The 15,345-nt window shown below is 35.2% G+C and overlaps 1 protein-coding gene across 1 annotated transcript in view; it reads right to left on the minus strand.

Annotated features, from left to right (window-relative positions):
- GPATCH2 (G-patch domain containing 2) overlaps nt 1–15,345 on the minus strand; it is a 126,237-nt gene that overhangs the window by 29,779 nt on the left and 81,113 nt on the right. Inside the window, exons 6-8 of the mRNA XM_040611892.1 lie at nt 9,856–9,920; nt 7,512–7,551; nt 4,132–4,202 (exon numbers count right to left, since the gene is read on the minus strand). Coding sequence (XP_040467826.1) covers nt 4,132–4,202; nt 7,512–7,551; nt 9,856–9,920 — 176 coding nt within the window. The remainder of the gene's footprint in view (nt 1–4,131; nt 4,203–7,511; nt 7,552–9,855; nt 9,921–15,345) is intronic.

Raw genomic sequence — 15,345 nt, forward strand, 5'->3', positions numbered from 1 at the left:
CTTACAAAGGTGACTTAAGAAAACTCTGCTTTACCTTATGACGGGAGCAGGGAAACCAGGAGCGCGTGATCAGCTCCGGCAGTTCAGCTGCCAAGCAGCAACTTGTTAACTCGCCATAACTCAATCATGTTCAATTGTTTGCCCACAGCCTCGGGCTACAGACAGACATTTGGTCTGCTAACAACTGCGCCAGATGAAGACATTACTATCCCAAGCTATTTGTTATCACACATCTGCTGGAGATTATCATCTCCACAGCTCTGCTGGAGGAAGAAATCACGTGAGCACTCCTTAATATGGTTCGTACAAAACCAGCCAATTTAATTTAAATAGGTGAGTTGAGCTAGCCAGGCTGGTTTTGCCCAAAGCATGTTAAAAAATGCAGACAAACCCCCTTTCTTTACTGGCAAAAAGAGCACAGGATGGAAACAAGCAGCTGGAAGAATTAACAACTTGGTGTGGCTGGACTGGGGAGGGAACTGTTCCTGTCCTAATGCAGAGAGACAAGGTAGAGAACTTTTTCAAGGCTATACAGGAGAAATAAATGTAGCTTCTAAACCAGTATTGTTTAATAATGTTTATATAATTTAAATAATTAACGGGGAAACTATGTCTTTGTAGATTAAAGCTTATCTGTAAAGGTAGCTTAAAACATATATCTATGTAAATACACCGAATACAGAAGATCACATGTTGAACTGTATCAGGTTCTAAGTTTTGTGGTGCAGGACTGTTTCCCTCCTTAACATTTGGTTCAACAGTTCTCAACAATCTACTTATCTTGCCACTAGTACAAGTTCGTGTTAGTTTATATAGAGTTGGCTCATTATTATAGATTTTGACAGAAGACACCCAATACAAGCAGCAGCCCAGGAAAGCAAAGCTCACCCAAAGAGTATCAGTATTATTCCACTACGAAGACACAGCTGCAGACCACTGCCATGCTTAGAGCTCCTCACCTTTTTGATGTATTTACAGAGTAAATTATTCCACAAGTCACTGATCTAATGTAGCATGGGTATTTACATATTGTCTACATGCTGAGACAAGAACTGTGTTCAGTCATCCAAAAGGGGTAAGAAAAGTCAAGGCAAGCACAGAAGAAGCTGTGGGTACGTACACCTTGTATACACACGAAAAACTGAAGAAAGGTCTTCCAGAACAGCAAACAAAAAAGATAGACCCACAACAACAAATACAGTTGCATGATAACTATACCAAAAAAGACACAGAGAAATTCAGTCTTGCAAAAAAAGCAGATTAAACTGTATTCTGGAAAAGCACAATAATTTTATACAATGTCCAGTACTTAGGCACAGCTGCTGTTCTATCACTGCATTTAGCAACGAACAGTAAGACAATATAAGGTCCCAGCCATTACTTTTCGTCTGCCTTTTTTTAAGGGGCTCCTGAATTACCTTTATGTGTCAGCTCCAATAGTTTAACACATGCAAGCACCAATTTAGAGCCCATTTTCAAAAGCTTCAGACTTTCAGGTGTGAGTAAACACTTTCATCCAACAGAAGATTTAACTGCATATGCATACTGTGCACTGAAATAATGACAGATTTACTACAGTGTTACTTCACTCTGTAACTTAACCTTGTAACATTTGGTTGGTACCACTGTAGTTTACTGGGTTTTAAACTGTTTGTGCACATGCAAAAGCCTAAATGACAGATTTCCATTTTAAGATTTCATACACATTTGCAGCTAAGGTGACGTTCACCACTTCGTTAACTCTGTGAGCAATATTTGCTATTAATTTGTCATGCTAATAATTTCTGTAAGTACCTTGTCAAGCAGAAACCTTTTCCTTCTCTGTACTGTCTGGTGAAACTAAGATTAACCCTTTTGGTAGAAGTGATAATTGGAAATTATGTCATAACAAAACCAGCCTTCAGTATTAACTACAGATAAATCTGATATACGTCACTATGCACCACAAATTTTATTTGTAAGGAATAGAATACCAGAGGAATTCTCCTGAATCAAATGAGGATAGGTACTATGAACATATGAGGAGATGAAATATATATATATATATATGTCATGTGTTGTTCCTATATATCTGAAATTCAGTGTCTATTTTGGTTGTAACAGCTTTTGATAAATAGCAAAATATTAGGTTATAGAACACAGAAACTATAGGAAGAAAGTAGTCACCAGGAATGCTATTGGCCTGACAGAGAACAAGTTTGCACGTTGTACAAATTAAATTCTTATTTTCAGCAGCTAAACTGTAGCAAGGACATTAAAATTTGTTCAATATGCCTTGATATTTTAAGATAGCAGATGGCCTGTTAAAAATATCATTTTCATAGAAGTTTGAGAATTTCTCAAGTAATTTTAAGGAACTAACAATAAAAGTTTCTGTGGTAGGCAGAGAAAATGGTGGTTTTCTGAAAAAGCACAAATAATTTTGAAATAACCTATCTAGAGGGAAAAGCTTTTGAAAACAAAGATGATGGTACCAGGAGATGTTAGCAGGTGAACTTGCTCTTTTTAAGTGTATTACAGCATGATAATATACTGTAGATTTATGTACGTCATAATAATGGTTTATGTAAGTCTTTCTTTAACATTACAGGTATTTTACGGAAAATGCCAGTTTTCAGTCTTGGATTTGCCACCTATTGCTTCTACAAAACCCTGGCCAGATGTTTATTGGGATAACAATCTAACAACATACTGCTGATTGGACATGAAGAGAGGTTGAAGATCACTTCAAGTATTTAACACTATTTTAAAAATCTCTGTTCTAACTGCTTCTGTAGGTAGCCATCACTTCACAAGAGCATCACTAGTCAGAATAATAAACACACAAGTTATGATTCTGCATTCCTCAGACACCAATTTACATTGCTACAGTATAAAAAAGATCCTAAAATGACTTTAAATATAATCTGTTTCTTAATGCTCACTTTATATCTACTTTATACTCTCAGTTTTATCTAAGCAGCCTGATAGTAAGAGTGCATTTATGGTGAATATTCATATCCAACGTGAACTTATTCTAAAATTCTGAGCAAAAATATGATTTAACAAATGTGCTCTCCAGAAGACATATGCAGAAATTTTCAAAGTTTTTTTTCTTAATATAAAAGGATTAATAGACAAAGATAACCACAATTTCTGAACGCAATGCACCTGGATAACTGATGGTTGAGAGCATATAACCAGAAGTTGCATACAATCAAATAGAATCATCTTTAATATGCATGTTTTTGAAAGAAGTGCTCCTTTCCCTTTCTATCCAGGTATTCCATCAAAGCAAATATTTAACAGTATTGAAAACTTATTTCAGGATGATAACATACATACTAAAAGACTGATCACATATATACTAAAAGACTGCCTGAAAGACAACTGTCTCACTCAAACCCACAGTATTACATGACCATATAAATTGATTACTGCTATTTGAAAAAAGTAATTTGATAGCACATTGCCTAATTTACAGAACAACTCAAAAATTGTGTAAGGTGTTGTACATAGTCAGGGCAACATTTTTGTAGCTTCTCATTTAGAAAAAAAACAGACCCTAGAATTGAAATAATTATTTAGCAGAGTATATTCAACAGGTATCATGTACATTAAAAACCCTCTAGGAACAGATTCCTAGACCAGTGCCCATCCGTTCAGTGTTGATTTTTTTGTCTTTTGAAGGGGAGGAAAAAAGCTGGAGGATAGAACTAGATTTGTTTTTAGTAAGTCCTCACAATGAAATTTTTATTGTCAAAATACAATATAAGAACAACTTAAGTGATACAGTATTTGAGTTTTCTTCTTGATTTCAAAAGCATGTAGGCATAACGGTCGTTTTATATATTTTCAGAACTTAATTCACATGCCAGAAGCACTTTGGCATCCATTTAATTCTGATGTTTACTAAAGAGATTAAGTTTAGTGAGTATAGTTGGATATAGTCACCAATACAGTCTAACACTCATATTTTAGGCAAAGGTTATGCCATGTAAAAGAAATTCTTGCAAGTAAATCACAAAAAAACAGAAGACCTCTGAAAATACCACAAAAGAATGGTGGTGTCATTTTTTACATAAAAAATTGAGAGTTAAGAAATCAACACACTCATAAACAGTATTAATGACAGCTGCAGCATTAACTTACCTACTAGCTGTTTTTACAGAGCTGTTCTTCTTGTGTCCTCTCTCCGATCGGTTGTCTCGCAACAGCTGAAGCTATTAAAAAAAAAAGTGTTCAGAACAGTCTCACAAGCAATACCTTTATTTGCTTTTTTAGAAATCTTATCCTGACAATGCCATTTCTTTCTGTCTTGAGTAATCTTTCAATAGTTTTCATCCAAGACTCTAAAAGACATGGACATTAATAGAATTTTACAATAAAAGTCAATATTTCAAGATATATCCACCAATTTAAAATTCCTAAATAATTGAAAATGTAAAAATGAAAGCATGCTCAAAGCAGATTAGAAAGACATGCAATTCACAATTTCATAATTAACTTACCTGTATAATTTTATAATTTTCACAATATCAATTTTCAAAATTGTTTAATGAAAAGTGCTGGAGAACACTTAAGTTATGAAAAACTATTCAGGTTGGCACTTGTATCTAAGCAGTTATGATACAGTTACACTATTCTAAGCCCCAGGAGCTTTTGTAATTTGAAAATTGCAGAATGAACAAACCCATGGTATTAAACCTTCCTATAACAGGAATAATGAAGGACTCATTTAACTGAAACAGTGACTCAGCTTCTGGAACAAGCTCTGATTTACTCCATTTATCTTTAGAGAAATAAAACTTTTCATTCAGGCTATCTCCAATACTCAGAAATCTGTTTCCAGCATTTTGGTATTTGTCAGGATGAGTAAAGTAGCAATAACAGTAACAAACGACTGTCAAAAAGTTGCACTAAAGAAAACTAGACAGTATTAAACAATAGAACTGTTTCCTGAAATTAATCATATATTGAAGAAAGCATAGAACAAAAGACTGTTTAGAAACAGACCACGGATAAATGGCTCCAACAGTCACAACAAACACACTTAAACATCCACTGGAAATTAGGAAATTATGAACATTATGACTTGGCCAACCACACCTTAATGTTGTACCTGAGCACTGACTCCACAAAATGACACTATCTAGAATAACACTTCATTAATTTGTCCCCAACTGTCTGTAGCTTGCTTCTTGTATAAGGAACGCTCCCTGTCATTTCAACCATCTAGTTCTCAGATGCAGTAAAATAGCAGAGTCTGGTTTCAAAAGGCAACCTGAAGGATACATAACGGTAGGTCACCTTATTCTGATGCATTTTCGCAAAATACTGTATCATTTTCTTAACGTCAGTGAATCAAGTCATATTTAAATGTAGCCACAGTTTTTACCCGCATGACATTCATACAATGTGTATCTATTTCATGGTCAAGCTAAGGAGAACAGTCTCACTGTTATCAGTATTCACTTGCTGATAAGTAAACTGTAGTTATAGCATGTACAAACACAGATCACCTGCCAGACCTTAAATCTGGCAAGTTAGTTACATGTGTTCTAACAAAAAAACCTTCAACTCCAGAAATTATTTAAAAGACAAAGTAGTAAACTCATGCAACCAATAGTTATGCACTACAGATCTTAACAAATTTAGTGAGAATTTTATAGGCTGTCAAAATCATCACAGTTACATTGCACCATCACTCTAAACTCCTTTACTCATCTAAAAAAACCCAAAGAACTCATTATGGGCCAGTAACACCTATATTATATGGTAACATTAGCTTTACTTCACAATACATTAGTAATCTCTAAGTTATAAATACAGTGAACTTCAGATAAGCTCTGAAAACACAGGTCTTAAGAAATATGAAATAAACACAGAAAATTTAAAATTAATTCAAATCTACTATTATCTGTGAAAAATGAATTAACTTGTCCTTATATTCCAGCTAAGCAGACTTTTTCACACTGCATGTGGAATGGATATTGCCAGTATCTATGATGCAGATTGATGTATTTCTCAGCATGGAAATTTCCATAGTGTTTTAAGCTTATAATCTTTTAAAGAAGTAAACAATATATCTTCAGTTAACTATTATGTTATGCGAGACAATCAAGGTATTAAAAAATCCAATATAAAAAAAAATAATCAGTCAAACTCATTCTAACGTAGCAAATTTGACTACTTAGAGCATCAAAATTTCAGCAATAGGATAAAGATTAGCCCAGGAGAACTTTTTATCATGATTAATTAAGACAAAGCATGGTCATATTTGAAAAGCTCTTTGTTATGTGTTTCTTCTACTAGGAAATGTGTTTCAAAATGATGAGTTAAATGCGAATTATATAAAGCCATCTGTTTGGATGTTATGTGTCAGTCAGTTTACTGTAACATGTTAGAAGTTCACAATTTACAGCTAAAACTGTACTATGTTCTGGCAGTTTTGGGTAAATAACATCACTTTTGAGAGACTGAGCTTGCTCTGGAATTCAAAAGAAGGGGGAGAGGACACGAAAGAGTATTTCCTTTCTGATATCAACTGATATTTCAACTATGACTTACTGGAGCTACAAGTGTTCATGATGGATCATCCTCAGATGAACCTTCCAAAGATTCTACAGGTCTTGTTTCCTTTTGAAGATTGAAATCTGTTCAAGTTTGTAAATGTACTAGTGAACTGGCATAGACCTAATTAAATGAACTACATTGTATCCATTTTTAGCAACTTAAAAAACGTACTATGGAACTTTAGTCTTAAATTCCAATACATTGATGATATATTCAACTACTTTTACTGAATAGTTCAAGTTAACTGTACATTGATGAAATGAAACCAAATTTATTTTCACATTTTTTAATAGTTCTTGGACAGTATGCTCTGTTTAGACCTTACTACCATCCATAAAGAAAGGTATTCCTCCATGTCAGAAGACAAGCTAAAGGAGTAAGTGTCATGTCGCTAATCAAATATTAAACGTTCCCTCAACCACATCTCTAGGCTTGGACCTCCTAGGGTAGGGGCTCAACAGACAAACTAGTGGAATATTTTCACCGATATCTGCAATATGATGGACATTTAACAGTTCCTTTTTTACTGCTGTGGTGAAATGCAGAAAAATGGAATTGAAGTCCTTCCTGCAGAAGCCTACCTGCTCTCGTCACTGCTCTGTATTTCCTGATTTTGTAAGTTAAATGTTTTGCTTTCCAGCATTTTGAGACACACAACATTTGGAGATACTAGGATTAACAAAATCATTATTAATAATAATAATAATCAGACTTTCCATTTAACCTGTTAAAACTCAAAGATAATTTAACTGAAATTAAATGAGTAATTAAAGATTTTTAATTAAGGGACCTTTTGAAATGCACTGCTGTTAATGTATTTCCTTACAAGAAAATATGAAATCATACCTGCTTTGTTTATATTTTCTTAAAACATTAGCCCACTACCTCTGGAGCAGAGGTAGTTAAATTCCTTTATACATCTCAAGTAAACTGTTCTTAATCAAAGCAGTTCTTACCTGGCTATGTTCCTTCCTAGCCCCAGGGCTAAACCAGTGGCTGTGGGAGAAAAAGAAAAGTTTAACAATATAACTAACAAAGCACATGCTGTCATATGACCAGTCTGTGCGTGCTTTTGGGTATTTTATTGTCTGCCAGGAAAATACAGCCTTTGGCGATGCTTTATTTTAATGGGATATTTTTATTGAACTCTCTAAGTATGTAACAGTTTTGAAAGAATGCACCACAAATTTCGCTTCTGAGCAGCTATTGGCTTTATAGGCAATTATATTTTGTCAAACAAGCTAAAATAATATATAAGTGATAGTATTTTAATATACTGTAATGTATGTGCTATAAATAAAAGTAATTCCATATTTAGTACTGAAGTGTTACATATTAATGATTATAGCTGAAAAGATTTTTAAGTACTGTGGGCTACCTGGTAGTTGTTAGTGCATTACTGCACAGGCTGAGGTCTGAGTTTGAATCTAAAGTGAAATCCAAAGTCCATAAATGCAATGACTTCTTATCTCCATACACTTGTACAATTTTGAGTATTGGCAGCCTTATTTCACAGAGGTGAGAATTTTGACCAAGACAATTGACATGCAGGGACAAGAACTCACGACGTGACTTTTCCCTCAGTAGCAGTAAAAGCATATTAATACTGGTTCACACACACACTGTGAGCACACAGAACTGAATTACCATCTGAATGGAGCTGTAGTAAGCATTATACAAACCTGGGGCAAATCTTGATACTTGCAAAATACAAAGAAGGAAAAACAATTAAAACAAGGGGGAGCTGATATTACATATAGTACTTACATATTACTCACATGAACAAGCAGTAGGTTTTAGGCAAAGCATAAAATAATTCCATCCATTATAATATTGCACAAAACTGCCATCACATTACCTGCTATTATGTTTGTGAATTCCTCTGGAAGTGTAACCAAAGAGTATAAGCTTAATCTAGTCACGCTTTTTCATATGTAGTTCAAATATTTTTTTCCCTACAGCAGCCATATGACACTCAAATTTTTACTTCAGTTAATAAACTGAGAAGAAGCAAATTCAATAGAATTGTCAGGTTTAAATGACTTTTGTTGTTGTTTTTTAAAAGTCACAAATCTGAAAATTTTGTGGCTTTTTGTCACTTTTTGTGAGTTTGCTGCTGAGCAGTCAACCCTGTAATTCTTGCATACAAGACCAGCTGTCACCAAAACCTGTATACTCCTAACTCCTTTTTCTAATTTTAAGTTGATTAAGGAAAAGAATGACAGCAATAAAGTTAAAAGTATACCTTGGGATAAGGTAGACATTTATATATTTTGGACATGAAATGTTTATCAACTGCACGGAACAGTTCAAAAGTCTGAGGAAAAGGGGGGAGATCTCATGCACACACAACTTTGATGTTGGCAGCATGTGAAAAGAAAAAACATCACATTTGCAAGTGACCCAGCAAATATGGTCACAAACATCCAGAAGCTGATAAAGACAAGAAATATAATGGGTTAGATCTAAATTCCACAAAAACGAGTGTCTTGTCTCTGAGCAGCGTCAACAGCAAACACCCAAGGAGGAGCAGCAAACTGGGGTATTCTCCTCCACATAAATTCTGCTGCTTTGTGGCAAATTAGTGGATTACAGACTAAATTATTAGTAAAACATATTTCTATTGAAAAAAAAAAAATCAAAGTAATTTGAATACGTCTCATACTTAAGCATTAAAACCCCTTCATAAAGAATAAGATCTTGTAACGGGAAAGTGATATTCATATCACACTGATTTTTAGGATTTTGTCCATTTGCTTTAGTATTATTTGTTTACTTTTTTTTTTAATAAAAAAACCCCCATAAAATACCAGCTGAATTACTGTAGGGTAGAAATAACATAGAATCAAAACCTCTTTAGTTAACACACATGCTAGCAAGTTATGGGCTGCAAGAGAAGTGGATTAGTAGCATAAAACAGTTTATACTGAAGATCTGATTTATGTAGCATCTTCGGCAAATTTTGTTTCAAGCTGTGCATGCTACATCTATTAGCAGTTAGACACAGAAATGTATCCCCAAATATTTGATATCTAGCCTTAAGAAGTGTAGCATTTTAGTAAAGCATATACTTAGCAGTTTAATAAAAATAAATTTACAAAGCACTGAACTTCATGGTTCCTTAAGAAACATAAAATTAATTACAAAGGATTATAAATATTATTATTGAAGATCATTACGTAACTGAGCTGAGGCTCTCTTATCACATTTGTACAGTTGCAAAAATGTGGCCTTGGGGCAGAGGTAGTACTGTAAGGCAAACAATAATAAAAAGTTATAACTCCCATCACTGACACTCACTCATGGTGAAGAGAATCCTGGGACAAGTGAACTGTTTTCCTGCTACCGCCTGGTCCTGGAGTTATCTAATGCGAAAAAGTAGGGGGGGAGAAAGAGTTAGAATAATGAGGCAGCATACACACAGAGTGATTGTTTATGAAGAAAATTTATCAGCAATACTAAATACAAAATACAGACCGTACACTAGACACAGTAAATGCAATAAGCAATATCTGCAATTTTGAAGTAAAGTCCGAGTGCAGAAAGTGCTATACAAGATCTACCAAAATCCTTTATGTGTAATCCTGATTGGATGTCAGACATCAGACATTTACAGATGTCAGGGGCTCAAGTTACTTTTGAAAAATCCATGAAGCACTTTATCTCCAAAAAATGAAAGTTAGATGTTTTGAAAATCATATTCAACATACTATCCTTATTTATGGATAATACAGCAATGAATGTATTAAAAAATGCTCCCCACCTTTGTATCCCAACACAAAACTTTTGAAATTCACGTTGATGTGGGATAGAAAGCAAAGATAAAATAGGCTTTACCACACTGTACTGCAGTGCTTGCCTAGTGCTTTATAGGTACCAAAACCACACATAATATGCTCAATTTAAGAATGATCTTAAGAATGCAGGACAGCACATGCCCACTTCTGCACATGATGATATTCTGGTATTGCTCAAGAATGCATTCAAAGAGCTTTATTTTATTTTTTGTTTTAAGAACCTGCTTAATTTTCTGCACATGTCGACAGCTAAAAGCAGAACAAGAGACCACCCTGACGAAACTCATGTTTGAAGAACCAGAGAAGAAGACAAACTTTTCCTGTTTCAAAGAATGCAAGGCCAAGTTTTCAGTTCTTTGGAGATAGTTTTATAGTCAGTAGATGACCAGAAGCAGGAATGAAGTCAGATGTTCTGCCAGTTTTGAAAGCAGACCACAAAACCTCAATTATAATACATTTATATGGTTCAGGCTTGCCAAAAATACATAAGCAGAAGATTCACAGATAAAAGGAGCCTACTCGTTACTAAAACAACGCACTCATTAAAATGAGTACTATCCCTATTCATCTGGCGTCACAATGGAGAAAAGCCAGGGCAGCTGGAGCTCCAAGTCTGGAAAACTCTTGAAAGCACACACACTGAATAATTTGAAAGCTCTACGTGGTTGAAGTACTTGACCAAAATCTGTTTCTTTGGCCTGAAGAATGATGTCACTAAGGGCTGAACTGAGAAACCCTAAAGCGTTGTCACTCTTCTGGCTGATGGCAGCTGAGAAGAACTGGCTATACTTTACCGCAGAAAAATGTATGCAGACATCCAAGTCCCTAGTAGATTGGAAACCACGGCAGCTACGTGGGGGAACAGCACCTAGTGCTTTATCCACGTTCGGAATTCCCTGTTTTACCGGCCGTATTGAAGCCTGACAGAGCCACATGCTAAACAATAAACCAGCGACCAAACGTTACTTTTTCAATGTCATAGTTCACCTAATAATAAGGGCAAGAAATGTCAATTCACAAAGACGCAGCTAGAAATACAAACAAGTATTTTAATATGTCATTTCCAAATTTCAAGATTAATACGTAAACTGTTACTTTAACACTGTAAGTAAACATGTAGCTCGGCTCTTGAGAGTTACATCCCACATTAATCTCAAAATGAGGTTTTCATGCTATTCCAGTGGGTATCCCTGGAATATAGTAATCCATTTTCTACACTCTGGCTATAAGAAAAGCCGACTGTGCCTATGTCATGCTTTGTTAGAGGTTCATGATCACATTATCTCATGGTGGACCTGACACTTTTATTCAGTTTACAGTATGTTCAGTGTACAGGCAACTTATTTCCTTTGCCAGGGCTGCTGACAACCTTTTCCACACTATATTAATCTTGTTTACAGACTTTATCTTGGTACAAATATCAGAAAACTGAACTTTTTATCTCAGGGAGAAAATAAACAACATGTTGACAGAAGCAAAAGCTATTTTCTGGACCAAAATTGGTTGTTTACCTGTAGCCATACTTATGGAAACAAGTTTAAGCTTCCAGCTTACTCAAAATACATAATCTCAAATTTAATAAGCATGGAAATTTCAAGAAAAATCACTTGATAAATTGCCAGTTTTAAAATATATAAACTACAGAAGCATGTTTTTCCACTAATCTGTATGAGGCTATGAACTTGCTTGGAATACAGTTACAACTGATCACAAAGTACACTGCTCAGGTTTCTCTTGCACACCCCCAGACGGCTGCAGTAGTCACAAAATATTTATAAAACCAAACTCATAATGCATGCTTATAGATTCTCTGAATAAAACTGAATGCTGATTATCGTAAGAGTCACAATATGTTAATGCAAATGAATTCCTATTTGCAAAACTTACCCAGGGTGTAAAAAGCCAGAGACAACCCTATTGCCCATCTTTATCTGCCAGCTCACAGTTAGAAAAATATACTCCAAAGATCTGCTGACTCGCTACAGAAGACAGCGCCAACTGCTCCAGAAAGCGGCAGCAGATTGCAAGGCACTAAAATAAAAATAAATACCCTCTCAACTGTTCAGATTCTTTATTCATGCAACCCCCCCCCCAAAAAAAAAGCGTAATTATCTAGAATTGCTTTAGGTGATGAAATACCAGTGCACAAGAAGAATTCGGGGGTAAAGTAAGTACTACCTTTCCGTTTGGAAACAGCACTGAAGGTTTGCACAAGTAAGACTTGGTTGGTTTTTTTTCCCTCTTTTCCTTCACAGTCGAAGGTATGCTGGCACGCATGTCAGCGCACACACGTGTACCAGGGAATCTGAACTGCTGTGATGAGCGTTCAGAAATCTAACAGATCAGGCCTGTTTTAAGCTTTAAGTTCATTCATTAACATCACTCCTCTTGGTAACGGTCAATTCTTACACACTATTAAACAGCTCCCTTATATATACCAAGAGTGTTAGTTTTTGACTAATTTGTATGCTAAATCAGCTGTGCGTACTTAATTTCGGAGCTGACACTGTAGAGTTAGCACTGACGGCTACGGTCCTTAAAGGCTTTTAGCCACAGGGGTGAAGGTGCCCAGGACTAAGCCATCTGAGAAAAGACACTGGAATTGAAACGGGCTTGTCTTCCTTCTCGTCAGATTCTCCTTGCCTATGTCTGATGTCTTTATGTTACCGCTCCCTCTGAAAAAAGAGGGAGGGTGCACCTTCTCTTTTTTTGTAGCAAGCACCTGAGCCATGGGCAAGTTAAAGTGCAATCTGAAAAAGCATGCTTTGATAACAACAAGTGCTGTAGACCACTTTTGCCACATACTTCGCAGGAAAAAACATGCAGCAGATGTTTTTCTAATAATATAAATACAATAGTTTGGTTTTTTTTCCCAAATCTTTTGAAGGATAAACCTTTGGAAATAATGTCATGGTACACTATAGTTCATATAGACACAAACAGAATTCTGCCTTCAAAAGTTCATTTCTATGAGACATGAAAAGGCTTAGGAAATGCCCAATAACCTCTTTCAAGCTTTTTAGCAGTATATTTAATAGTCTGTGTTTCTAGAACTTGTACTACCCCATAACTGAACATAACCATACTGGAACATAGGTAACTATAATATAAAAATTGGAAGTATTTCTATTTCCTCTATTTAAGAATATCAGCTTTTTAAAAGTTTACTAGATGTAGCAAATGACTAGGAATGATGTCTTAGAGGATGAGGAACAATATCAACCTTCAAAAAGTACAAAAGAACTACCACAGGTCTTCACACAGCCCAACTGAGTTGCAATCTGTCCTGTGGCTTAGTTGCATAAAGCAGAAAATAAGTAGGAGTGTAAAGGGAAACCAGGGAAACCTTTGACCCTCCTTGCTTGTCAGCTTCCTCCTGTGCAAAGTCTCCCCAGCAACACATTGCCCAAGAGATACCGTAATCTACAATTGATTTAACTGTTTTAATATGAATAAACTTTAGGGTTATCTTTGGAACTCTTTAATTTCTTCCGGCTGCAAGTCCTTTTACTCTTGCTTGAATAAGACAAGAAGGTGGTGGCTGCATACTGTTTACAGGGTCCCTGAAACACAGGTATTACAACTCAGAGAAAAAGGAATCCTGTTTTGCAAAGATTGCTTTGCCTGAGAAATTGTGACCTACACTGATAAGACACAGTAAAATAGAAAAGTATTCAAGACCAAGGAGTTTTGCATCAAAATACACAACATAGTACACTGCTGCCTGAGATACCACATACCACAAACTTCAGAAGCGATACATGGAAACACGGTGGGATTAAACAGAAAAAGGACAAGAGAGGATTTCACTCTGCAGCAACATCGAGCACAGCAACTATTGTTAAGTGCTAATAATATAAAAAGACTATTTCATTTGGAAGGGATCTGCAACGAACATTTAGTCCAACAGCCTGTGTGATTCAGGGCTGACCAAAAGTTAAAGCATGTTATTAAGAGTGATACAGATGTACGGATGTGTTCCAAACACAGTACTTTCTTAATACTTAAAATGCATACCCAGCTATACCTCTTTTCCCTTATTTTCCCCCATGCTATCACACAATCAACTGAACAAGTACACTTCCTCTTTATGTTTAGCTTAGGAAATAACATTTTTGAAAAAATACAGATTGTGTTCTATTCATAATTGTACATCAGCTATGTTTTCCATTACTGAAAAAATAAATTTCTTAAATTTCAAGTGATTTTTAAATACCAAAAATGACACTTTTGTATTTTAAGTTGGATTTTATGCCAAATAATCCATAGCACATGCAGCGAAAAAGACATTACCAAGCTAGTGTTTTACAGGATGCTGTTTCCTCGCTATGATTTGGTAGACTTGGCAGTGTTAGGTTTATGCTTGGACTCAATGATATTACAGGTCTTTTCCAATCTATATAATTTTGATGTGTTTAAAGAATCCACATAAATAATTATGGAAGCATTTGACTTGAATGCTTAACTTAGCCATCACAGCATGTCACATTCATAGTATGCAAATGCAGTAAAACCGCAGCAAAATTTTGCTGAACGCTAGTTGCACAAATGAGCTAACCACTTTTCTAAATGAAAGAATACATTCCTTTTTCCACTCTATAAATTAACTGCTATGATCAACAACAGATTAATACATGTGAAAAGTAATTATACTAAAAAAATCTTTAAAATTCCAGAAGAAGAAAACGTACTTTTTTCTGGGTTCACGTATTTGTAGTATGTTTCCTTAAAAACACTATCTTGATGAATACAATTTGAAAAGTTCAGTAGCAAACCTGATTTTTTCAGGCAGCATTTTCCACAAAACAAGTTATCCAAAACAAAGCGCAACTAAAATGATATCCTGGATGACAGGATTTTGCACTAGAAATTACAGCATCACAATGGCACTCCCATAACTCACAGTTCTGTAATTGCCAATTTATAGGAAATTAAATCAAACTGTATTAAAGAGATAGAGAAAAATGTATTCTTTATGTATTATTGCGCTGAT

This window comes from Falco naumanni, chromosome 12, assembly GCF_017639655.2.
Source record: "Falco naumanni isolate bFalNau1 chromosome 12, bFalNau1.pat, whole genome shotgun sequence".
NCBI lineage: Eukaryota > Metazoa > Chordata > Aves > Falconiformes > Falconidae > Falco > Falco naumanni.